The sequence below is a fragment of the Festucalex cinctus genome, chromosome 20 (assembly GCF_051991245.1).
Source record: "Festucalex cinctus isolate MCC-2025b chromosome 20, RoL_Fcin_1.0, whole genome shotgun sequence".
NCBI classification, from domain to species: Eukaryota; Metazoa; Chordata; class Actinopteri; order Syngnathiformes; family Syngnathidae; genus Festucalex; species Festucalex cinctus.
In genome coordinates, this window is record NC_135430.1 from 8,287,625 (window position 1) to 8,314,273 (window position 26,649).

The window sequence follows — 26,649 nt, forward strand, 5'->3', positions numbered from 1 at the left end:
ACAATACAACGTAAGTATTTTCTCCTTTACGTGTGCTGAATTAGTGTACGGTAATAGTGCAAGTTATGTGGGTTCCTTTTCTTATGCAGGTGGCAATATGGAGCAGACCAGGACCAACTCATTCCTTTATTGTACAAATCCCCAAGGTGAGGTTTTCCCCATTCAGGATTAGAAGTTAGCTTATATAATTAAAAAAAAAAAAAAAAAGGCCCTTCAACATACAAAGCTTAATAATGTTATTTCCATGAGGGGAACAGGTCCATAAACAAGTTCATGTATATTGCTATGCTGCTTGACTGTGGATAGCTCCAGGCTTGAGTCACATTTTTAAGAAGTTTCGTTGACACACTGTCAAAATGGACACAGTATATATTAAAAAAGAAAAAATCATACAAATCAACGTAAAAGTTGCAAATGTGATGATGTCAGACAGAAACGCATAGATTTTAAAGGCCTTGAATGCACGATTGTTCTTCCAACAACCACCTGATATGGATAACATGTTGTGACAGAAGGCCATCGATCCCCGGCGGGACTCTCCATTGTTGCTTTATTCATAATTAATGCTTCGTTTCAATGCATAATTTACCATCCTACCTTGTAAAACACGCCAGCAAATTTGAGCAGGATGTCAACATTTGCAGCTCGAGCTTCTCTTTCCAGGCTGAATTTAAACACCAACGGACATTTTAGTAGGTACACCCGCGCAATGTCATGATTTTCAATTATATTTACTTTGAATTTAATTGTAATGCTTGTGACCGTATAGTGAAAGTACCGTGATATGAGGATGCATGCGGCAAATGTTTTTGTTATTATACAGGTGCATCTCAATTAATTAGAAAAGCTCATTTATATGTAGTGCATCAGTTAAAAAAAATATATATATATATATTTATACAGATTAATTTCACATAGAAAAAAAAAATTTCTTCTTGGGATGATAAATCTGGGGATTTGTTAAATTGATCAAAATTTCCGAATAAATAAAAAGATTTTATATTTGATTCGTTAATCTGGACCAACAAGTACTTACATTATCAAGGGTCTTGTAATAATTTGACAGTTTTTTCCCTTTGTAATTGGTGAATTTACTTATTAATTCCTTTATCTCATTAAATAATTAATTTATTGTAAATCATAAAAATAAATTTGTAAACGTAAACAAATCCATAAACATTTAACAATGTATTTTTTTAATGAAAAAGAAAAGTCTTAACAATAAAAGTGGAAACATGAGCATATATTATTTGGTTATTCAAATGAACTTTCCCATACACACTGTAGACGTTCAAACCCCCCACTCATTTGCAAATGACTTTGCCCAGCTGTCCATTTAAAAAAAAAAATCCAACATAACCCTTGACCCTTGAATTGAAATGAAATCATTCATTGTCACTACATTTCTGGCCCTTGAGCAAACTCCTTCTTATTGACTGAGATGCCTCGTATAACAGCTATATTTGTTAATATTTCTATGTTGTTGTATTTATAAAGGCAAAATTCTTGTTACTGTTCTTGTTCTGTGTTGGGTCATACAGTATTCAATTGCCCGGGTGTACCTAATGATGTGACCAGAAGAGTAAATTTCTGAGTGTATTATGCAACTCGACGCCCAGGTTAACAGTCAACTTTTTTGTTTTTGTTTTTTTCCCGCTCCCCCACGTGGTCAGCTATAGGTTCTCCCCAGGCTGGTACTGTGGCTCCGTGGCAGTGAAGTAGTCCTCCAGGAAAGACTGGATGTACTCGAAGGTGGGCCGCTCGTCGGCCTCCTTCTTCCAGCACAGCTTCATCATCTCGTGCAGCGACTCAGGGCAGCCCTGCGGGCACGGCATCCGGTAGCCGCGCTCCACCTGCTCCAGAACTTCGCGGTTCACCATTCCTGCAAAGAAAACGGGAGACGTTCGGTCGCCTGAGCGGTAAGTTGAGGAAAAAACGTAATTTTGCTTCTGCATGTCTCATGTGATCGATAGCATGCCATAATTTTGCACTTTATAAAAACATACAGTAATTATGTAATTGCATTAAAAATGGTTTTTGTCACACTATCAAATGAATGGCCATTGTACTGCAATTTCAGGTGTGCTCACCTTGGCCATATAAAACAGGCAGACATTCACTGATCATTGAGCTGTCTCAACTCCAGGTTATTCATCAGTGCGGCACTAATATTATTCGTTCTTCGCGGAGGACAAAGAATATATGACTCTGTACTAGGGATGTCCCGATAACATTTTTTTGCACCCGAGTCTGAGTCGCCCGATTTTGAGGATCTGCCGATACCGAGTAACGATTTTTTGCTTTTTTTTTTTACTTCCATTTTTTTTTTTTTTTTTTTTTTTTTTTAACAAACCCATCCCAATAATTTTGGGGTGTGGCATCAGAAGTGCACAAAATAACAAATAAAAATAAATAAAAAAATAAAAATGTTTGGCAATATGTTTACCTCTGGATGATTTTGTTGCTTTGTAGCCCCTAAAATAATAATAATAATAATAATAATTAAAAACAAAATTGCCAGAAATGAAAACCCTAATCATTTTCTCCCGATATCCATCAGCTGAAAATGACGTGATCGGTACTTGGTTTCTGATCACGTGATCGGGATCGGAACATCCCTATTGTGTGCTATTTTTTATTTATTTTTTGTCTTTTTACATGTATTGCTGCACTATGTTCAATCCTTTGCTTAAAGGGTTTAAAGCACATTGATGCTGTTTAGCATTAGCGTTGAGCTAGCGGACTGAAAACCTAAGCTATGTGGTTGCGTTAAATGTACAATGTATAATAATCATCACTTAAAATATCTAATTGATAATTGTAACTATAAAAAAAAAAGTTCAATTCTAGTGTAAGAGATAAACTTGTAAGGGGATTTTCATGACGGTCAAAGCACAAGCCTAATTATTTCCATGGATCGGGCTCATAAATGGACACAAGCAAACAACACTGCAGGCTCTAAACGGTGCGCACACACACACCCTTCAGGCAAAATCCGGGTGACAGATGGTTATAAACAAGAGCGTTGTTCAATCTTTCACCAGATGGGCTCATCTGTGTGTCCGGACGTGTGTGTCCGTGCGTTAAAGTGATTGTGTCCATAGTATGGACTCCATACATGTGTGTGGTGACGGAACAAATTATCAAAGTATCTCAAGGCAACACCGTACGTCGTCATTTTATTTTGGAGGGGGGGCAAGGGGTCGTTCTCACCCGGGTAGGGCACTCTGCCTTTGGTGACAAGCTCGGTGATCAAGATGCCGAAGGACCACACGTCCGACTTGATGGTGAAGCGTCCGTACAGCGCCGCTTCCGGCGCCGTCCACTTAATGGGGAATTTGGCTCCTGGAGGGGATGTAACAGACATTAGCTCCACCGGAGGGAGCCCAAGTGTCCTATTCGAGAACCTTTTTCATTATTAGACAGTTTCGGATTGCTCCAAAGAGTACTGGATTTTTCATTTGTATTAAAACTAGCAAAATATGAATTTAGAACATTTGACGGGATGTTTATTATTAGTTCATATGGATTTCCCCCACCTTGCCTCGCCGTGTACTCGTTGTCCTCGATCAACCTGGCCAGGCCAAAGTCTGCAATCTTGCACACCAGGTTGTCGCCCACCAGGATGTTGGCGGCGCGCAGGTCCCGGTGGATGTAGTTCATCCTCTCGATGAACGCCATGCCGTCAGCGATCTTAGAAAAACAAAATCGACAATGACTCCACTCCTGAAAACATCATTCTTGCAGGTGGCGCATAATGGCAATTGCGTAACAAATTTGCATAATCCCGCCCATGACTTGGAAGACAGGCTGGGTGAAGATTCGCTACTCGCAACACTTTTTATATAGCACGATGTCAAATAATGGCACAAACTCAAATGTTCGGCTAAGTACCACATACATGGATCTAATTGGCAAAGTGGCTTGGTGATGAAGTGCTGCCTTCACCGGGGAAAATACAATCAAATGGACACTGGTTTGAAGTCAGGAATGGCATCCGTCCTTAAAATCTGAGCTTTAAGTAAATGGAGAGTGTTAGAAATAGACAGAAGTGACGCCCTAAGCAGGAACATTTGGAGAATTATTCAACCATCCAGGGGTGATTTTTGCAATGCCTTTGCTCCGCCCCCTGTTGTCATGGTAACAAAAGCCTTGACAGACCCGCCCCCTTCTCCCAAACCGAATGGGAAGACAATTGACAATATTTCAGCTCACCTGTGCGGCCATGTCCACCAACAAGGGAAGCTTCAGGAACTTTCCGTCGCCTTCTTTGAGGAAGTCCAGCAAGCTGCCTGTTCATAAAAATAAAAAAAGTCCTAAAATGGCGGCAAGGACGCACACTGAATGAATACAAATGTGGCGCTTTTTATTAGCATGTCATAAATAGTCAATGAGGCTTACTTAATTGTCACTACCTATTAGCAAAAGTATTCATCAGAGCGGGATATCGTCGTGTCATAAAACGCGTGTGAAACCATGTGAGCCCCCAGTCCCGAGCAAATGGTTCGCTTTTTCAACGGCCAACTGAATTAAAACCTCCATGAATATTCTTTATTTCCTTGACAGTGCTGCGGCGCTAGAGGAAAAAATAAAGAAGAAGAAAAGAAAATCCGAGTGGGTGGGTTCACTTCTCAACGTGGCAGGCTCGTTTAAAAATAGATCACGGGAAACGCAATCGTCTGCTCGACACTCTCACGGGATATCAGTTTAACTCTAAACGGAGAAGCCCCCCCCCCCCAACCTCCCCCTCTCGCCATATGCAACATAATATTACAGATTAGAAAGCCATTCAATTGCCCACTTTGACCAAGGCTCTGGTTGACTCGGTTATGATGGTTTTTGACAACAGTTTGCCCAACAAAATTTTCAATTCACTCATTCACTCCCTGACATTTTCACACAAGCAATTCCCGTTCGCTCCCGGCTGTTTTATTGGATTTTGAAGGCCCACAGAATATTGTATTCTATTGCTATAAAAACATGGAACCTACCAAAAGAAAGATTAGTCTTTTCTTTCATCAGGAAAAAAAAAAGTATATTCCTATCTTTTTTCCGTTTTGCAGCAATTAGCATTTGAATATACTTAAGTTTCATCATTCACAAATCTATTTAGAATTGTGAGTAATTGTGCTCCTTTTCAACATGGTCCTGGTTGATCTCCTTTGCTCTGCTGCCACCTGCTGGCCATTTGTGTAATAACTACCCTTTCTCTGCAGTTGAAAGGCTACATCAAAGCCTTCTGTATGTTCTAGCATAAAAAAAAAAAAAAAAACATAAAAAGAAACCGAAAATACGTCTTTGGAACACTTAAAACATTTAAAATAGAACGTATTTACACGTTTTTGGTCAAACCTTATGCGAAGAGTGGCTAAGCCAAGCCAGGCATGTGCACGTGTGTACCAAGGTTATTTTAGTGAACTAAAACTAAGGCAAAAACTAAAACTAATATTGAAAAAAGCAATTTCGTTCACGAAATAAAATAAAAACGAAAATGCTTTTTAAAAAAGAAAACTAACTCAAACTACATTTTATGTTTTACAAAATTAACTAAAACTAACTATAATGATAGCAAAAATGACCTTCGTTTTCATCTTTGGTAATTAATTTAACTCTTTGACCTGCCAATGACGTTTCATAACGATTAGTAAAATCAAGATGTATGCTGCCATAAACGTTAAATAACGTCAATTACTTTTTTTTTTGGGGGGGGGGAAATGGGAAATGCAACATCTAAGTGCAGCGCTGCCTGGTCAATGGGTTGTGGAATCAAAAACACCAACTAACTATGGCCAGCAGATGGCAGCATTGTATCTCTTTTCAATGGGCTCAAGCTGTATCAAATTACAATTGAAACATGATGGAACCTGATGAAATCGAATGTTTTCAAGGGTGACGTGAATGATCAAAGCCTTTGTCACATTAAATCTAATTCACAGAGCTTCACTAAACAAAAAAATAATGGCGTCAAAGTCACTGTTGCTCGAAATCGGCTGCCACTGTGGGGGTTGTCAAAGAGCTCATGGGGATGATTTTAAATGTAATTTTAAGTCGATTTATTTTGATATTACTAACCGGAATATAGACTTTGAAAGTGAGTCACACAGAAGTGACGTCATCTCGCAGCAGCCAATAGAAAAGCACCTTCAGATGACGTCGCTCCCATGGTATTTTTTTTAATATTGCGCACAAGTAATTTAACAAAACATTTACAAAAAAACCTAAAACTAATACTGAAATTAAAAGTAAGCATGAAAACGAATTAAAACTAACTAAATTTAAAAAACAAAACTCAAAACCAACTAAAATGAAAAATTCCCAAACTATAATAACCCTGCTTGTGTACCTTTGGCCATGTACTCGGTGACTATGTAGATGGGCTCCTCGGAGACGACGGCATAAAGCGGCACCAGTTTGTCGTGTCGCAGCTTCTTCATGATCTGAGCCTCCTGCAGGAAGGCCTCGGGCGACATGGTGCCCGGCTTCAGCGTCTTGATGGCCACTTTGGTGGTGCCGTTCCACGTGCCTGCGCGAGCGGGTGGGACAGCGGCGTTAATCGTTAGCGCACTCTTACGGTGCTGTCATGCCCTTCTTTGCAAAAACGTGATTACAATACTGATCAAAAATAATGCCGTTTTGACTGTAATTGCGCAGCCCTACTCCTTGGGTGAGATCATCTACAGAGATGAAACGACAACTGCAGGAAATAGACTGAAATAGACACACAAGCTTGATTTAGCCTCTAAAACATCTGTATTTCCTCTGCCAAGGCCCTTTTTTCTTTGCACTCCACACTACCGTTAATTTCGTCAAAGAAAACGAGACAAAAATATTTTCGTCAACACACATTTTTCACCGATAAGGCCGATAATCGGTCTATCCCTATACTGCACACCAGCATCGTGCAGTGTTTCACACAGCTGACTCAGGTGCCCACAGCTGTCTAAGAAGGTTTGTGGAACACTGGTGTAGTGGTTCAGATTGCTGACTTGCGTGGACGAGGGAGTCTACTTGTCTAGTGGCGACAATGTGACTCACTTCACTAGTCTGAAACAGTTTGAGAAACACTAGTTCACACTCGTATTGGTTGAACTTACCCATCCAGACCTCTCCAAAGCAGCCTTGGCCCAGTTTGAGCTCCAATCTGAGAGACTCTCGGGGGATCTCCCACGCGTCCTTGGCGAGACCTTGCGTCTGAGGTTTGACCGTGGGGCAAACGGTGGTGAGCTTGTGGCAGAGGCCGTCGGCATGCTCTGCGATTTCGGACAACAAGTGAACCTCCGTCATTATTATTACGCCCACTTGGAGTACATCTAAACTTTAAGGGTCTATGTGTCCCACTACATTTCATTTGTGGCTACAATACCCGTGTAGTGCTTGACCAGTTTCTGCAAGGTGTCAAACTGCGCTCGCGTCGTGATGTAGTACCCGCCGCTGTCCAGCTTGCGGATCTTGTAGTGCTTCACGTTGTCGCCTCTGGTTTCGTCCCAGTCGCGGATGGAGAGAGAGAAAGCTCCTGGACAACCAAGACCATCAGGATACGGTCGACATGAAAACATAGCAAGGAAGTGGACCGGGAAGTTGTCACCTTTGGTGGTTTCGCTTTCTCGCGCCAGGAACGTCCCTCGATGATTCCCTGGATTCAGCAGCAATCGCTCCGCGTCTTTGCGGCCCATTTTACCAAAGTACCACCTAGGAAGACCGACATGAAGTAACTCAACTTTTTCGTCCTGGTGATAAACATGGAGATATCTGCTAGCTAGTGGATGATAGTAGTTCACATAGATGACTTCAGTGGAGCCAGGTGTTACCGCAATCGTCTTTTACTGGCGGAGTGCAGTCGATTATGTGAAGCGACTTTGAAAAAGTCAGTGAAACGTTGATATAGTAGTTCACAATTCAGATTGTTGATCACAGAATCTGGGGGCTACTGATGCCGTGAAGTCAACTATGTGAACCATTATAACAGTGTTTACCAAACTTCTTCAGACTGTGTGTTGTGATTTACATAATTGACTCAGAGAAGAGACCTGTGTAGTGGTTTATTGGGTTAGGAAAGTCAGCTATGTTAAGCACTAACCAAGTCTGTTTGAGAAACCGGTGTTATCATTCACATGGGTCTATTAGGGTAGTGGACCACATGAACAGTAGTTTAAAATGATTTCTGAAATAGTGATGCAGTGTTTCACATAGTTGACTTGTAGTGTAGTGGTCTACTGGTTGTGTAGATATATAAATGTTCACCACTACATCCGTCTAAACTGGTTTGAGAAAAAATGGTGTAGTGGTTCACATAGCTGCCTCTGGAAAAGGGAGGAGGGGGGTCTGCTCTATAGTCTCTGCGAACCACACTATCTTAGTTGTCATGGTTTACACAGCTGACCATTACACTAATAGCACCTCCAGTCAGTGACATGAACAACTACGCCAATTTATTCAAACCATTTTAGAGTGGCGTAGTGGTTCACGTACCTGAATCCTGTACACTGGTAGACCCCTGTTCTTCCGGTGTCAGTTATGTGAACCACTACACCAGTGTTTCTCAGTGACTCCACCCAATCAGTATACACCCTTCTTCTAAATTCAGCTATGTGAACCACTGTAATAGTCAATAACGAGCAAAAGGCTGGTGTATTAGACCTGTGATAGGCTTGCAAGTTGCAACCAGTCTAGGTGTAACCCACTTCAGCTGGGATGGGTTCCAGCTCATCCACAACAACCTGAGTACATAGCTAATAGATAGATGGTGTAGTGGTTCAGAGTCTTTCTTACTCTTCTGCCTGTATGGAGTCTGCAGGGGCCACGTAGTTGCTGGGGATGTAACCTTTCTTCCCACTGGTGATGGAGCGAGCTTCCCACCAGTCTCCTTCCCTGTCAATCAAGCGCTACACTTTAGTTCAGGTGTCCACACTGCTGTTTGTAGTTGTTACGGGGGACACAACCGTACGTATTGTTGATGATCTGGAAGCGATCGCCTTTCTTGAACGACAGGTCGTCGGACGTTCTGGCTTCGTAGTCGTACAGCGCCACGAAGAAGGTCACGCCGCCTGGAACAATCAAGCGGACGCTACGATAAAAAACGTATCGAGACACACGGCCTAAATCATTTCGTGACAATGTCATCCCGGTTTAGCAACCTGCGGACAACATTCGTCCGTAATCCCGTTATCTCTCGGAGAAAAGCAAACACGTTCCTCTGGGATCACATCACCCGACACGGGGGGACGATTACCGACTAAATCCCACCGAAACAAGAGGCTTGCGCGCTATGATATCCGATCGCAGATCATTATTACAAACTGATTACGGCTTGAAAATGGGAGCGAGAGCCCAACCATTGCTAATGAATCCATGGGACAAGTTCATGCATTACAGTTATATTCAAAGAAGTGCTAGCCTATTTATCTTAATTTTACAGTACAAAATAATCCGTGTTAAGGCTGTGTGTGCTAGCAAATGAATATTATATAAGGTCTCTGAATACATATCAAAATTTTGGAGGGTTTTTGGTCTAATAAAACCACAGCAGGACTTGTCAACTAATGCCCTGACTTAGCATTAGCATCCACCCAAACAGCTACTCTAATTGGCTAACCTTATAACCCCATTAAGTTTGCATTCATGCTAACGGTGAAAAATCTGTGATAGATTGAACGCTACCAAAGTTGAATTAATTTATTTTCTTTATTTTTTTGGATCCAATGAAACTACAGCTATAAATGTTTGCTAACTTTGAAATCCAATGGATAAATTGACATCTTAGCCAAAGTGCTAAATTGTGCTAATCTTATATTAGCAGTTAGCCAAACATTAGGATAACTAAATTTATGATCTGTCTCTATGCTCCACAGTTTGTGCTCAAAATTGCAACTATCAATGCGGTTAGCATGTAAATTGAGGTTTCCTGATGTTAGCATTAAGCTAACAAAACTCTCGTAATGCTAAGCTATTGTCTGTAGTTATTTAAAATCCACGCTAATTTTGTTTTATGTTTAGTTTCAGTTTAAAGGTCATCTGGAAGTATCAATAAACCACTTGAAGCCTTAATGTATGGAAAGACTTGAAAGTCAGGTCACTCATATGACGTCCACTGTGCTTGACTTACTTGGGACGGAACCAGAGAAGGAGTTGGACACGGGTCCTGTGAAGGAGGACGCCCCTCCGAAAGGTGTCATCCCGGTTGAGGATCCCCCGAAGGGTGTGAAGGCAGAGTTGAAGTTGGCGGCACCAGAGCAGGAGGAGGCGGAGGGTACTAGACTAGGCTGGAGCTGGGTTGGATCAGGCCCGTAGTGGCCCACGAGGGGCGTTGCCGCGGCGGTGGCATTGGGGTCGGCCAGCGAAGGGTCCTCCGGGCCGTACTTGATGGCGGGGCCTTTGTCCTCTTTGCTCTTGACGCAGCCCATCCCGGCGGCTCCCTGCTGTGACAGACACAACAGCTCGTAACAGCGCAGGATTAAAACCGCAAGCCTTCGTGACATGTAGGGCCTGAAACTGTTGCAGCGTGTCCTAAAATCAAACGTCACGGCCTAACATGATCTCCCAAATCACTGTTGTAGCTAAGGCGATAAGCCGTGTAGCAACTGCGACATATGGGTAATAAATCCGCTTTGAACGGGTACCACCACCAAGTGCTTAAAAAGGATGGATACCGGAGGGGAAAAAAAAGCTACGGTACTCTCAATTCTCCAGTTTTCCTTTCTATGTAAGTCATTGAGAATTTACTGAATAACTCCAGTTAAAGCAATTTTTAAACGGGAATAGAATTTTCAGTTGCCAACTGAAAGGAAACCAAAAGGAAACCAATAAAACATCTGTATGCTTTGTCAACAGCTCATGGTTCTCTTTTTATAGAGAATGAAAATACTCTTATTGACAGATTTGTTTAAAAAATAGAACAAATTGCAGTGAGCTTCCAGGGTCATTAGCATGTATGAAGCAAAATTAAAAATATATATATATATAAATATAATGAAAATTAAAAAGCAAGTAAATAGATCCCTCAAAATTTGTACTGTAAATAAAGTTTTCATTTCATTTTTTCTGTCATGACTCGGGTCATGCAGGAGTAATGTTTGGGTCTTGTCTCATGTCGGGTCACGCCTGGGTTAAGTTTGAGTAGAGTTCATGACCGTGCGCCAGAGTTCACGACCCGTTACGTGTCTGTTTTGGGGTATTGATGTAACAGCATCCAGTTTCAACTAGTTTTAGGCTATATGATGTCTGGACTATATGGTGTCAAGAATCTTTTATGCTATATGATGTTTGTTGATGTCAGGAACTATCTGTAATTACTGGGTTAACAGCTAATCAGAGAATTCCATGTCAGTACTGGTACTCACATGTCTAGCCACAACCAATGAGATTGATTGGCTATCTATCTATATAAGCTTTCTGAGGAATATGCGTGTTGCTGGATTATTGCAAGCTGTTGCAAGGGGGGCTTGGCGTGTTTCCCGATGCATTCTCGTTGTTTTTAGTTTAGTCAAGTTATGTGAATAAATAGGTACAACCTTATTTGTGTCTGCGTTTTGGGATCCAACCCTTCAGCACACAACATTTTCATTTTCATTTATTTCAGGGAATAGCGTACAGTTGAACACAGCAGCAACAATTCATACTGTAGTTTCATAATATGAACAGAGAAAAAAAAAGATAAATAAGAGAACAGAGCTACGTTCGCAAGTATTCACCGGTTTTATCGGCCTTCAGATTCCAAAAATGGCCGATGCCGATATTTGTCAAAACTAAAGTAATTTAATATGTGGGTGTGCTCAACTGCCTAGGTGGGCTGCGTACCAGAAAATACTGGTGCATGCGTGAGCACCAATAAAATAGAATTTATAAGATATACCACTTAAAACAAATTCTGTCGACGTCGTAAGCCTAATAGAAATACTTCTTATGGTCACGTGTTGCTCGGCGGAATGCCAATGTGGAATGTGGAATACAACACTGAGCACAATCTAATGCACTAATTTGAGGCTCTGCATTAAATATCAAACTGAAGATACAGTATATTGAAGCTACTGCGAAACGTTGCAGCCTGTTTCGTAGCTGCGGTCGCCTCGGAGGCCCCGCGCCCAACCACACCGCGAGATTGAAAACATCAGCGCAGGCGGCTTTCATTCGTCCTTCTGGCATTGGCGGCATTCTTCTCTGACATGCTCGTAAAGAAGGCCTTGGCGGCGGGGGGGGGAGATTGTGGGTTAGCTCGGATTGATTAGCCAAGCCGGGTCGCGGAGGGTTAATTGGCATGTGGCGTGGTTGCATTTTATTCCGAGATCATTGTGACGTGTAAAGAAGGGATCTTCGCCAAGTAGGGATTTCGGGGAGGGGGTGCGAGGGGGAGTTCACGGGGTTCTCTCAGCCGTACTGTGAAGGAAACCATCAGAATGAGGGAAAAACACGGTTCATTCCAACGTGTTTTGAGGGGCAACAAAACAACGGGTTGGACTGATGATGGTCGTTGGTTGGTCGGCGGAAAACGTGCCAACTTTGCCAGATGGAACGAGAAGGAAGATTACCAGAATAGAGGATTTGCTTTAAGAGGATCATAAAAAAAAAGAAATAAAAAAAAAGCTGAGCTCATATTTATCATGACACAATGAGTTTCAATCTAACGACCCATTTTCGGACTTGAAAGTTACGAAATTTATAGAGTTCTATGTTCCAACGGAAGATTCTATAGAATGGATTTAGTGGAGTGAGGTTCCCCAGGTTAGCAAACTTAGCATGTCTGTTGTTTTATCTATTGTTTGCTTCTATTTTTTTTATTTTTTTATTTCTTCATGCACAGGAACCGGTAGATCAGAATTTATTTTGTGATGTTTATTTAGTGCTGAAATCTTTTTTGCTATGAGCTTCAGGTTCAGTCATTCGACTGTTTTGAACAAATTTGTGAAATGACGGTGTCATAATTGCTCAGTAAACACATCCTAGTGGAAAATGGATGGAGTGAGATTCCCCAAGTTTGCAAAATTAGCATGTCAGGTGTTTCAAACTGCCGATTTTGCCCTTGGACACTCTTAGAAACAAGAACTAGTAAGCCAATGTCCATTTTGTTTGTTAACTTGGAAATATTTAGCTCTTAAGTTCCATCTTGGCATTCAGTCGCGAGTTGTTGAAACAAAAAAATGGGAACGGGGCAAAATGGGAATTTTGCTTCTGCAGGACCATTTTGACAAAGTTTATTGTGATGTGTCGGGAGTGAGGTTCCCCGTGTTAGCAAAATTAGCAAATCAGGTACCTTTTTGGTCTGCTCAACAACAACTGGCAAGCCAGAGTTAATTTTATCACTATTATGCATTTGAACAAGGTAACATTTTAGCTCTGAGCTTCAGCTTCAGTCCCTTCATATTTTTTTTTTTTTTTTTTTTTTTTTTTTTTGCAGGACCATTTCGACCAAGTTTATTTTGAAACGGAAATGCATTAAAATCCCCAATAATAATCACATACTGGTGGAGAGTGAGCGGAGTGGGGTTTCGCATGCTAGTAAAATTAGCGCATCGATATCAAAATATCAATATGTCCTCCCCCCTGGAGGATCTTTAATTTAAAAAAACCCAGTCAATTCCGTCAAAAGAGCGTCACTAGCCACGGGACGCGCAAGGAAAACCCGCCTCGCTCTAATTATTGGAACGCATTCTCATTACCGACCACATCCCGTTAGCCCGAGGGAACGCGACCTACTATCCCGCTTCGCATGCAAACGCACCACAGAAGACACAATAGCCGAGGAAGTTGAGGAGTTGATGAGAGAGGAAGTCTACGTGTAATCAAACATGAATAAAATTGTACCATATGTGTTAGATCCTTCCTCTATTTGGATGTTGTATTATTGTATTAGAGCTAGCATGGATGTGTGCTAGTTTTAAATGAGGTCACGTTCTACTCAGGCTAAATAAGTAGCATGAATGTTGCTATTCAAAGGGTTTGGGAAGGGTCTACAGGGCTACATTACATTTCCCACTGAAACGCAGAAGCTAACTGTCATAAAATAGCCGCACTACAAAAGTAAAAGCAGTCTAGTGGCTAAAGGCTAATTGACGTTGCTAATTTTGCTAACCTGGGGAACCTCACTCCAGTTCCTTCCCAGCAGTTCAGATAGTGGCTAACAGTTAGCCTATTGCTCTCTATGGTGTTTTTTGACAAAATACTAATAGTTGTAAAGATGACTCGGCTTAGCCTGAAGCTCAGAGCTAAATACTGTATCTCCCATCTATATGCTAACTGTAAATGAATAAACTGTATCTTGTTTGAAGACATGAACATGTCTTTGAAAAAGTGCAATCGTGACAGTCCAGCTGTTTAAAACACCAGACATGCTAATTTTGATGACATGGGGAACGTCACTTCATTCCCCCAGCAAGGTTCTTGGTATATGTACCATTACCAACCTTCTCTTTTCTTCCTATTTTATTGTTAACTCATTCAAACCCCAAAACGTGTAAAAAAAATTTTTAATACTTTGTCCTTCACTCCCAAAAACGTATTTACACGTTGTTGTTTTTGTTTTTTGTTTTGTAAGAGCATACAGAAGGCTTTGATGCAGTTTATGACTTGACGAGGTGGCTTAAAGCAATGGTAGTTATTTAAAAATAAAATAAAAATGCGGCCAGCAGGTGGCAGTAAAGTATAAGAGATCAGCCAGGGCCATGTTGCAACAAGCTCTTTTTGTCAGTGTTTTCATCAGGAATGTGAATATTGATGAAACTTTGCCATATTCTAATACTAATTGCTGCAAAACGGAAACGGATATAAATATACTTTTTTCCCCAATGAACTCTAATCTTTCTTTTGGTTGGTTCCATGTTTTTATAGCAATAGAACACAATATTGTGTGGGTCTTGCAAAATCAGTCAAAATCCAGTAAAACAGCCGGGGGTTGGTTGCTTCAGTGAAAATGGGTGGGAGTGAATGAGTTAATGTTTAATGCAACCCATTAAAAGCAGCAAAGTTGCCGAGACATTGACACCGCTAGTTTTTCCTCGACTGCGGAACCTCATTCCTATACAGGGTTCCTTCCCCCCGTTTTGATTTGTATGGCAGCAAACAAGTTAATAGAAGAGAATGCACCACCTGACAAATTGTTGCCATTTAGTATTCTGCTTTAGTTTCTTGCAGAATGACGTAACCAGGGTCACAAGTCGTCATGTCGTGAAAATACTTCTTATGATTGGAGTCAGTAGGAACCTTGGTCAGCTAGCACCTGTTAAACAATTTGGACTAAGACGGCTTGTTTGTTTCTCGTCCTTGAAGGTTTCGACCGTTGAAAGAAAACATTGAGGTTACCCTCTCAAGTCTGTTCTCCAAAACACTGCTGGAAATGGAAAATTAAACAAAAAAAAACAAAAAAAAACAGTACACATTTCGAGAGGCAAAAACAAACCACCCACCATTAGCTGCGCGGAAATAACAGATACATCTCATGAAAGCTAATATTGACATTTTTTTTTTAATCAAGTACCTGCTTTCCTCCACTCCAACCGCAAGGTTGAGAAACACAACACTGATTTAACATCCTGTTTAGGCTAACTTGACGGTTGACATTTGTCTGAGTAAGAAAATAAGGTCACACCATCCATCCGACACTCACTGTTAGCGATTGAAGGCCTGCAACAAACTGATTTTCACGGCAACCCGTTCAGTCAGCTAACTTAGCGGTTGTTCAGGTAAGACCTCTTACCGGTACGTAGATTAAAACAAGCTCATCACTATCCATGTTAGCATGCCGCGTTTGCTAATGTTAGCCAAATGAAGGCCTGCACCAAAGCCTCCCTTTCTTCCTGTTTCAGTTAAACAGCCAACCCGTTTTCTGGATGAGACAGAGTTCAGTTAGCTAACGTAGTGGTTGTTCAGATGAAAACAAGAGCACACTATAAATGTTAGCATGCCGCGTTTGCTAATGTTAGCCAAATGAAGGCCTGCAACCAAAGCCTCCCTTTCTTCCTGTTTCAGTTAAACGGGCAATACGTTTAAGCTGCCAATTTAATGACTGACATAAGTCTGGACAAGAAATCTGACAACAACGAAAAACAATGTCCCGGCCTACATGCTAGTATGCTACATTGACTAATGTTAGTGATTGATGGGAAAGTCCATTGAAGGCTGCCTGTTTCCGGCAGCTAACCTTGGTCAGCGGTTGACATTTGTTCCAATAAGTGCTATTACGCTCGTCAGTTAGCCACATTATTAGCATCTTTTCGGACAGCTGTTAGCAGCTGACTCACTAAGGGGGGCTTTTCACTGGCCAACAGCTTCCTTCTGTCGCATTCTTGTGATGCCATCGTGGCTCTCATGGAATTTTGTCTCGTCAAAGTCCGGCTCTCCGGCTCACAAATGTTTCAAGACAGCTGATTCCCACATTTGTAAATACAATATCCACTTCATTCTACTACCGGATGGATCAATCAGAAGCACACTTGCTTCAGAATTTTTTTTTTTCCCCATGTTTAATTTTTATCAGTCCTTCTCAAACAAGAGGATGGGGCGCATGTGACCCCCAAGGAACTGTTTTTTTTTTTTTTTTTTTTGGTCTTACTACAATGAAATGTAATTGCACATCCACTGCAGTCGGTGGCAGTGTTGCTGCCATTGTTAGAGAATGTGCAAAGAGTATTAGCTCCTCTGCAAAGGTGTACGTGCAACAATTTTATATAAACAAAATATACTATTAGTTGCAGTTTGTGTCGAAATTTTCTTGAAGAGACCGCAACCAAAAGTAATTGTGAAGCACTGATTTGTATTCTTTATTAGGAAGTTGTTGTTGCATATTTATATATGTAAAAAAAATAATATATATATATATATATATATATATATATATATATATAATTATTATTTATGTTGTTATAATAAGTCCTATTTTTGCCAACTGTTTTTGATGTCGTTAATACATAATATACATTTTTTTTTTTTAAGTCTACTCCCCCTATTTAAGAAAAAAAAAAGATATTTTTGGGCCCTGAGCCACAATTTGGGAAGCCCATTGGGAGCGTAAGCATCGCATGGAATCATCCCAAACGGTTTCAGATGAATGATGAGTTCAAGATGTGTGCATGCGTGTCCCAATACTTTTGTGGCCTGTGCTGCATACTGATGACTTCTTTGTTGATGCCAGGCCCACCCTCACGTGACAAAAGACCACTTTGCATTTGTCCTTACCTTCCTTTTGGAGCCTCTTTTTTTGCCCCTCTGCCTTTCTTCTTTGTCTGTCAGTCACACAAATGGAAAAAGAAAAGGGGGAGAGGGAAAAACAATGCAAAGAGCTATTCCAAGCGGAAGCGATCCGCCTTCATCTTGCGCGCGCGCGTGCGTGCACCACTGCTGTTAAGTAGAAAGCAATGTGCTGATGAGGTGCAGCATGCTCCAGCAGTTCTAGCAGCTCTCAAGTCAGCTCGTGCTCGAGTCCCCTTTGGACGCTGACGTTGCGGCGCTTTAGCGGCGGCAGCATGTCCCGACCGACGCGGGCCTCTTGAGGCGAGGCGAGCCGGGATTTGGAGCCGGGCCCCGGTACGCTGCTTGCTGCTGCTGCTGCTGGAAGACACAACATGCACAATGAAGGAGGAGGAGCACACACACAGAAAGAGAGAGAGAGTGGCAGAGGGAGGGAAGACTCTCAATGGTTTAAAGGTCACTCGTTGAATAAGTGATGCTTTGGCGACCTCACGTGGAGGATCGCAGCCAGTACAACTGAAAAAAAAAAAAAAAGTTCTACAAATTTTCTCATTGCAACTTTTAAGACATGCTCTTTTTTTTTTTATTTTATTCATTTTTTATTTATTTATTTATTTTTAAATAACCAAAACGACCTCTGAATTTGCATCTTTAAAGGGATACTTGACTCATTGAACAATTATCAGCAGTGAAACGTTAATGAATTTGCTAACTTCATTATTATTCATGTACAATTAGTACCTTTAAAAAGTAATTTTTCTACTTGCTGTCGACTGATGATGACGACATCATCTGTGCTGAGGAAGTAGATAACGACCAATCATGGCTCACCTGTTTTCTGAGTTTGGTCAGTAAACTGAGCCATGATTGGTCGTTAGCACAGGTGATGTCATCTTCAGTCGACAGCAAGTAGAAAAAAAATAAATCCTTTTTTGAGTGAGTGGTTAAAAAAAAAAATCCTTTTTAAAGTTGTTAATTGTACATGGAAAATAATGAAGTTACCACATTAATTATAGACAAAATATTATCTTTTTAATGCTGAAAATGGTTCAATGAGTCAAGTGTCCCTTAAAGTGTTATTTATTTTTGTATATTAATTAAAATTAGCAGTTGAGGGTTTTTTTTAGCTTTGTTTTCAGCAGACAGCTGTTAGCTATTTGCAAAAAAAAACAAAAAAAAACAATTTTGGTTTTAATTATATATAATTTATTATATAAATATAATTTAATTAATAATAATATGAATACCCTTGTGAGGAGAAAGCAATTGAGATGATGGATTGATAATATTAATTAAAAACAACATAATTCATATTTTATTCAGATTTTTAATATATATCCACGTGACTTTTTTTTTTTCACAGATGATCTCAAACTCGCCTAATGATAATCTGTTTTGAATATTCCGAATCATGAGGCCTCAACGGAGTCTTTCAAGCGCGGCAGTGGCGACGACTCTATAAATAGCATCGCTGCTAAAATTAGAATTCTGAATCACTTCCACATGATAGATTTTTCTTTGGGAACTTATCAACGCCGAATGACTCAATTGTCATTTTATTGTTGATTTAGTTCATAAAATGGTAATACTGAGCTTTGGTTGAGTCATGTGAAAATATTATCATGAATGCACACAGAGCTCTCATTTAACATCGGAGGAACACGTGGATTTGGGACCTCGTGTCCTTAATAATTTGGCCGTGCAGTGCACTTTCTTCCTCAAACCACTCGGAGGCAGTGTTCCTCCAGATTGAATTTTTCCATTTCAGTACAGCAGCTCCAAAAATAATGATTCAATTAAAACCTATTGCACATGCGGACCAATTAAAATTCTACCTAAAGTACCTGTAGTAAATTGCAAAGTTTTGAACTAAAAGTTAAATACAACTGAACTGAACTTATGCAGTTATTTCATGTACCACTAGAGGGAGCCCACATACCACTAGTCCAACTAGTAGCTCTTTGTCGTTTTTTCTTTTGATGTTCCAAACGCCAGCACTTGCGAACACATTTTTATTCGGTTTAATGGTTTAAGTGTCAATATAAATCAAAACGAGCTCCCCAATAGCAACTTGTATTCACCACATGAGCATGTTTGTTATGTAACTTGTCATCTAAGCCTTTGTAGTTGAATAGTCCCATCTTGTGACGTAACTGGTTTAGTGCAGATAAAATCATTTTAATAATCCATTAATGAAGCATGTTTGAAAGAAAAAGATGCTTGCGTGCAGGCGGATTAGGGAAATCATTGCTACAAAATCATACCGTTACATGTACATTCATAATTCAATGTAGTTGACAGAAATAGTAATTTCATTGTACATTGTCTGACTGTTGCATTACATATTCAAAAAAAAAAATGTAACAGACTTTTAGATTAATTTAAATAATGATCATAAAAAATACAGTAATAAATGTGATAAAGATAACTATATGCATTCAAGTAAAACATATAATAAATGTTTGCGAATATTTGTTCATGTCAAACTATCGGGGTAATTTTCCCCCCCATTTTACATTATGCAAGTAATTAACTGATTAGAAAAAGAGGATGGTGAGCGTGTGCAGTGAAAAACCTGTTGAAGACGTCCTCGTAATATGAAATGTCGAAAGAATGAACACATAACAGGTGCCCTTTAAATTTGGCAGGCAATTAATTATTTAATTAAAGGGATACTTCACTTATTTAGCCCATTATAGAAATAAAAAGTTCATCTTTTGTCTGTAATTAATTTGATACTTAATTATTTTTCACGTACAATTAGTACCTTTAAAAACACATTTTGCAACTTGCTGTCGACTGAAAATGACATCACAAGGGCTCAGGTAACCAATCACAGCTCACCTGTTTTCTAGGTTTGGTCATGTGACATTCACAAGCTGAGCTGTGATTGGTTACCTGAGTCCTTGTGATGTCATTTTCAGTCGACAGCAATTTGCAAAATGTGTTTTTTAAAGGTACTAATTGGACATGAAAAATAATAAAAATATCGCGTTTATTATAGGCAAAATATTCATGTTTGACTGCCAAAAATGGCTAAATAAGTAAAGTATGTCTTTAAGCGATTAATCGTGAGTAATCAAAAAGTTGTGATTAATCTGATTTTAAAAAATGGACTCATTTGACAGCTCTCATAAATATTTGACAATTAATGAACACAAATACTAATACAATTGTTGAAATATCAAACAAATGAAAAGTGCCAGGACGTGGCAGCCATTTTTGTGTTCACGCAACAGCGGACAAATAAATGAATATGAATAATGGCCTCAAATTTTAAATCAGTCACTGGTGGCTGTTTTTTGGCATGGGAGACATTTACACATAAAACCAAGGCGGCATTTAAAAAAAAAAAATCACTTAACTAGAAAGAAGAAGAAAGTCTTAACCATTATAATCACATCACAAGAAAAGGACCCCAAAAGATCCATTACATAAACATATCTCATCTCTCCAACAAGGCCACACAAATGCTACTGTGTGCTCGTAAATTATTAATAAGCAGATTATTAATATCCTTTAAGAAAAAAAAACGTGATGACTCATATCCTAACTTGGGACTCTTTTGCATTTCAGCACTTGGACAGCTCCACCCCATTTTTATTAAGGCCCATTCAAACACATGAAAGGCGTGTTGGACGGCCGGACGGACTCCAGCGGGACTTGATGACGTGGGCACCTCCCTCCCGACCCCTCCCGTCCGCCCTCCCACCTTGGCAGCCGGCGAAGGCGGCATAAAAAGCAGCCAGAAACAAGAGCGGAGGGAGGGACACGCACTCACGCACGCACACTCCCAAAAAAGTTGCCTGGCACGCAAATGTTTGGAGGAGGACACGGAGACGCCGCGGAGGAGACGAGACACACACGAGAAGAAGAAGAAGGAGGTGAGGAAGAGGAGGAGGAGAGAGGAAGAGGCGCTTGCATCTCACTCTCGCGCACGCATAAGATCTTCCACTGGTAAGCGCAAAAGACACTTTATCTTTATTTTTCTTCTTTTTTTTTTTTTTTTCTTCTTCTTCCACCAAACACATCTGAAGCTTGGGACAGCTGAGGAAAAAAGTGTGCCTGAGTGCCTGTTGCCGTTTTTGCTTTTGCAGCAAAATGTCCAGCAAAGCCACACTGGCCTTGCTCATCTACGGCATCTTCATGCGGCACGGCGCCGGCAGCGGCTCACACCTGGGACTCGCCTTTCCCGACGTCACGTACGTCTAAAACTCTTTCATTCGTTTTATATATATATATATATATATATATATATATATATATATATATATATATATATATAAACACACACTAGTATAAATAATTATTTATATGCATATGTATGTGTATATTTTTTTCCAATATGAGCACACACCACATTTTGAAGTTATTTTAATTATTTAAAATGTTATTTTTTTCTCATCAGTATTACTTTCTGTTGTGTTTTCATCAAGTAGTTGCTGCAACCAATCCCCAGTTTTCATATTTATATTTGTAATTATTTGTAGGTGCACCCCTTATTTGCATTTTTCATAATTATTATTATTAAATCATGTTTGTTTGTTTTTTATTTTAATCAGGCAGTTTTTAGAGCATGAAAGTTTACTAATTTTATATTTTTCACCTATTCTTTAAAAAAAAAAAAAATTAAAAACCTGTTTTTTTGTATCATAAATTTATTGATAGACTTTATTTATTCAGTAATATTTGTGTAGTTTTCACCAGGCAGCTCTAAAAAATATTACTACATTTATAATTTGTACAATTATTTTTTTAAATTCTATGATGTTTTAAAGTAAGATAATAATTAAAGTTGTATTGCGTATTTTTTTTATTTGTGTATTTTTTACCAGTCATTTAATTTTTCACATGATCAAAACTCATATTTCCACCTTATTATTCATTTTAAGATTTTTGTTTTTTTGTTTTGTTTTAAGTTATAACATTGATGCTTGTAGCATGCATCTTGCAATGTTCACTCTGTTCATCCCCTTGTTTTCCTTTTCTTTTTCTCTCTCTTTTTATCTTGTTCTTAATTTATGTTTGTTTGGCTAATCTCATTGGACAGCAAATCCATACTAAATGGCCACAAAAACATCCACCAGGGACAAGCCGCTACAGTAATGGGATTTACCACCAGATGGATAACCCACCGACCCAAAAAACAAACAAAAAAAAAACGGATTTTTTCAAAGATAATCCCATTTTAATCTTTGCACAGGCTGATGTCCCTAATAAAGTGGGCACTTGTGTAAATGAAAGAAATGATGGATTTGGGTTTGAAATTTCAATTTTGTTTTTCTCTGCAGACTTGAGGGCGAGTTATACGACGGGGATGGGAACTCTCTGCCGTCTTTTGGTTACGGCGGCCAGCAGCTGCAGGTGAGAAGTCCGCCGACGGGGACGCAAGACCACGACGACGTCTACTCCTTGTATTACCCGTCACCCGACAAAAGGTCCGTACCACGAGCACGTGCAAATCTTTCCGATCCAAAAAAACAAAAAACAAAATTCATTCACGGTCTGCGGTAATTGTCAGTTGTCTCATCTTGTTTATCCGCCTGTGACGTCCAGGACGGAACGGCACGCCGACGGCATGTTCAACAAAGCGTACAGGAAAGCGTTGGGCCAGCTCTCGGCACGGAAGTATCTTCATTCTCTCATGGCCAAGCGGATCGGGTAAGACCAGAATGTGGCCATTTTTGGCTCACTTTTGCACTCCACTCGTCGCGTGACATGACACTCCACTTGTGTGCGCGTGAGGTCATTATGTACCAGCATGCTTCGCAATCTGTCCTGTCGTCAATATCCTTCCTCGGCAGTGTCTGTCCAACTGTCAGACGTTTTGTTCATTCTTGAATTCATCTCCCTATCTAATAAAAAAGATTAGTCTCTTCTTTCATCCGGGAAAAAAATAAAAAATGTTTCTGTTTCCGTTTTGCAGCAATTAGCATTAAAATATAGCTATGTTTCGTCATTATTCACAAATCTGTTTAAAATTGTGGGGAAACAGCTTGTTTTCAACATGGCCCTGGTTGATCTCTTATACTCTGCTGCCACCTGCTGGCCGTTTTTGTAATTACTACCATGTTTTTATTACCCGTTCACTACAGTTGAGAGGCTGCATCAAAGCCTGCTGTATGCTCTTAGCATTAAAACAAAAAACAAAACAAAAAATGCAAAGACGACTTTGTGACACTTTAAACGTTTAAAATAGAACGTATTTATGTACGTTTTTGGGAGCAAATGAGTTAAAATAATTGCCTCTGTCATTTTTTTTGCAGAATTATATTTTTTTGCCTTCATTAATATCGCTTCATGATAAATGGTTCAATTTGTTTTGTGTGTTTCCTGAAAAATTTGAAAAAAAAAAGACGATTTTAACTCATTAAAACCCAAAAATGTGTAAATACGTTTTTAATACTTTGTCCTTCACTCCCAAAAACGTATTTATACTTTTTTTATATATAATTTTTTGTCTTAATTAATGATCTCTTCATGATACAAAGGGTTCATTTTTTTGTGTTTCTTGAAAAATTTGAAAAAAAAAGACTTAGGTGATTATTTTAACTAATTCAAACCCAAAAACATGTAAATACGTTTTTAATACTTTGTCCTTGACTCCCAAAATATATATATATATTTTTTTTTTTTTTTACGCAAGAGCATGCAGAAGGCTTTGATGCAGCTTTTGATATGAGGAGGTGGCTTAACAATGGTAGTTACTACAAAAAAAATAGGCCAGCAGTTGGCGGCAGAGTGAGTTCAGCCAGCCCCATGTTGCAACAAGCTCTTTTTGATAGTGTTTTCACCAGGAATGTGAATATTGATGAAACTTATCTGTATTCTAATGCTAATTGCTGCAAAACGGAAACAAATATACAATATAATATATACAAATATACTTTTTATTTACTGTTGAAAGAAGAGACTAATCTTTCTTTTGATAGGTTCCATGTTTTTATAGCAATAGAACACAATATTCTGTCGGCCTTGCAAAATCAGTCCAAATCCAGTAAAACAGCCGGGAGCAAACGGAATTGCTTCTGTGAAAATGGCTGTCAGTCAGTGAGTTAAGAAGGCATTGTTTTGGTGGATTGAACTAAGGTGAACTTGTCCCATCATTCATTGTTTGTCATCATAAAACCTCATCTTCTAATTGTCTGTTTCCGGACACAGCGGCGGCAAGGTGCTGGACGACACCGGCGAGCCGCTGTCCAAGCGCCACTCGGACGGCATCTTTACGGACAGCTACAGCCGCTACCGCAAGCAGATGGCGGTCAAGAAGTACCTGGCCGCCGTGCTGGGCAAAAGGTACAGACAGAGAGTTAGGAACAACAAAGGACGCCGGCTGGCGTACTTGTAGCATCCGCATCCCTACTGACGACAACTTACAACACATCGAGCGCTTTTTTTTGTTTTTTGTTTTTTTTGTTTGTCTTTCGTCATGTATGAAGGAAGCCATTAAAAGGAATATTTTGATAATAATACTGTTTGACTTACTACTTGAAAAGCTGCGAGCTTGTTTGCGTACTTTCGGTGGGGAATGTTTTGTTTGTCTTTTAAAGGTTTGGAGGTGGGGGTGGGGGGGGGTGTAAATGCTTTAAAAGACAATCACTGTGCTGCCTGTCTGTGACATTAAGCTGCTGTAGTTGTGTCGTTTATCCACAACAGACTTGAGGACGTAGATTTGAGTGGCGTAGACTTTGACGCACTCCTGGACGGGGAGGACTTTGAGGCTTTTTGGGGGGACTGGCTCAAAAGCCTCCCCCCGAAATTCCTGGTGAGTCATTTTTTTGAGGGGTTCTTTCTCCTCGTACTCTATATCCTTTCCCAAAACGTCTTCATCTGTCTTGAATCTGAAGATTTCTTGAGTCCGTTTGGGGTCTTTCGGGTCCTTTTCTTTTTCCACAAGTGAGCTTAAACCTTCCACTCTTGTGCCAATCTTGTGTTTCTGTGTGTAAAAAAAAATTATCTTGTGGTTTTAATCGTGTGTCTCTCTGACCATATAATAAGTATCACCAGTTAAAAAAAAATAAAACTGCAGGCAGATTGTAATGAATAAACGTGCTTCCAAATTTTTACAAATTCTACCTTGGCCCCAATCCACCATTCTACAAAATTTTACCCCCCCAAAAAAATTGTCTTTTTTTGTGGGGGGGGGTGGGGGTCACCTCACTAAAAAACATTCAAATAACTTTTTTTAAAGTGACTTTAAAACTGTTGATGCAGTTCCACTCCAGTCCTGTAGGAGGAAGTAATTTACATCACGAAGTGGGTGACATCGCTCAAGCACAAAACATGTGAAAATTTGCACCACAAATAGCATCTGTTTCAGTTTTGAAAAAATCTTTTTTGCTATTTTTTTTTTGTCCTTGTAGACTATCATGTTGAAAAATGAAAATCGACACCTCAAACCAGATCTGCTTCAAAATTTTACAAATTGGCCCCAATTCCACCATTCTACAAAATTTCGCCCAAAATATTTTCTTTCTTTTTTTTGCATCACCTCACCAAAAAACATTCAAACAGCATAAAATAAAAAAATAAAAAAATAAATAACTTTTTTGCAAGCGACTTGAAAATTCTTGATGTAGTTCCACTCCAGTCCTGTAGGAAGCAGTAATTTACATCACTAAGTGGGTTTCATCGCTCAAGCACAAAACTCAAATCGCATCTGCTTCAGTTTTGCAAAAATCTTTTTTGCTATGTTTTTTTTTGTCCTAGTAAACCATCATGTTGAAAAATGGAAATCTACACCTCAAACCGGATCTGCTTCTAAATGTAGCTAATTATTCACTTGCTCCTGTGCCAATGTTCTACAAAGTGTCTGAAAAATAATTTTTTTGTTGTGTTTTTGCTTAACTCTCCTAACGAACCAACAATCGGCTTTCAAAACGTAGCCTAAAAAAAAAAATGATACTTGTTAGATGGTTTTTCCTAGTGAGAGACGCATGAAGTTTGCACCTTCCGGTTCCGCTTCTGTGCTTCACTTTCTCAACTTTTTGTCTCAAAAAAAAAGAAAAAAGAAAAGAAATTGAAATGCATGAATAAAATGAGAATATATAAATGAACTTAATGTCTGCTACAAACACACAAACACAAATCCGGCATCACATGACTGCGGTGTCACATGAATGTAAACCGTCTTAATGTCCTGCTTGACATTTTGACTTGATTTGATTTTTTTTATGATCGTGTACGGAGATCAACTGTGGAGGAAAATCAAGCGAGACAAAGTGGAAATGTTGCGGCGGGATGTTTTTTTTGTGTGTGTGTGTGTGTGTTGACTGCTGTGCACTCTCCTCCAGGCTTTGTGACGCAGGAAGCGGTTTTTACGGCAGCGCTACCTTGCATCGACTTTTTGTTTTTGTTTGTTTTTGTTTTTAATGGCCCTGAATGACAGATGGCTATTTAAAAGAGGCCCTACAATGCTGCACATCATCAGCTCACATTTGAAGCCCACCCGTTTGTTTGTTTGTTTGCAATGCACGC

At 39.7% G+C, this 26,649-nt stretch overlaps 2 protein-coding genes across 4 annotated transcripts; one reads left to right on the forward strand and one right to left on the reverse strand.

Moving 5' to 3' along the window:
- Positions 1 to 26,649, forward strand: LOC144009478 (glucagon family neuropeptides-like). Of its 3 annotated transcripts, XM_077509230.1 has the most exons (9): positions 1 to 146; positions 1,674 to 1,919; positions 20,749 to 21,129; positions 21,270 to 21,374; positions 22,464 to 22,610; positions 22,729 to 22,833; positions 24,334 to 24,468; positions 24,829 to 24,937; positions 26,466 to 26,649. In XM_077509230.1, exons 3-9 carry the CDS (start codon positions 20,990 to 20,992, stop codon positions 26,472 to 26,474), a joined length of 750 nt encoding a protein of 249 aa, XP_077365356.1. In that variant the 5' UTR covers positions 1 to 146; positions 1,674 to 1,919; positions 20,749 to 20,989; the 3' UTR covers positions 26,475 to 26,649. The 3 variants fall into 3 exon arrangements, with proteins under 3 accessions (XP_077365356.1, XP_077365355.1, XP_077365357.1); XM_077509229.1 differs by lacking the exon at positions 26,466 to 26,649 and having other exon boundaries at positions 24,829 to 25,284; XM_077509231.1 differs by lacking the exons at positions 24,829 to 24,937; positions 26,466 to 26,649 and having other exon boundaries at positions 24,334 to 24,713.
- On the reverse strand, positions 114 to 15,487 carry LOC144009474 (tyrosine-protein kinase Yes). The gene is made up of 12 exons (XM_077509225.1): positions 15,464 to 15,487; positions 10,103 to 10,412; positions 8,945 to 9,044; positions 8,770 to 8,868; positions 7,586 to 7,689; positions 7,364 to 7,513; positions 7,095 to 7,250; positions 6,344 to 6,523; positions 4,216 to 4,292; positions 3,540 to 3,693; positions 3,214 to 3,345; positions 114 to 1,882 (listed from the first exon to the last, which is right to left on the reverse strand). The coding sequence occupies exons 2-12, from the start codon at positions 10,398 to 10,400 to the stop codon at positions 1,674 to 1,676; spliced, it is 1,659 nt and encodes a 552-aa protein (XP_077365351.1). The 5' UTR covers positions 10,401 to 10,412; positions 15,464 to 15,487; the 3' UTR covers positions 114 to 1,673.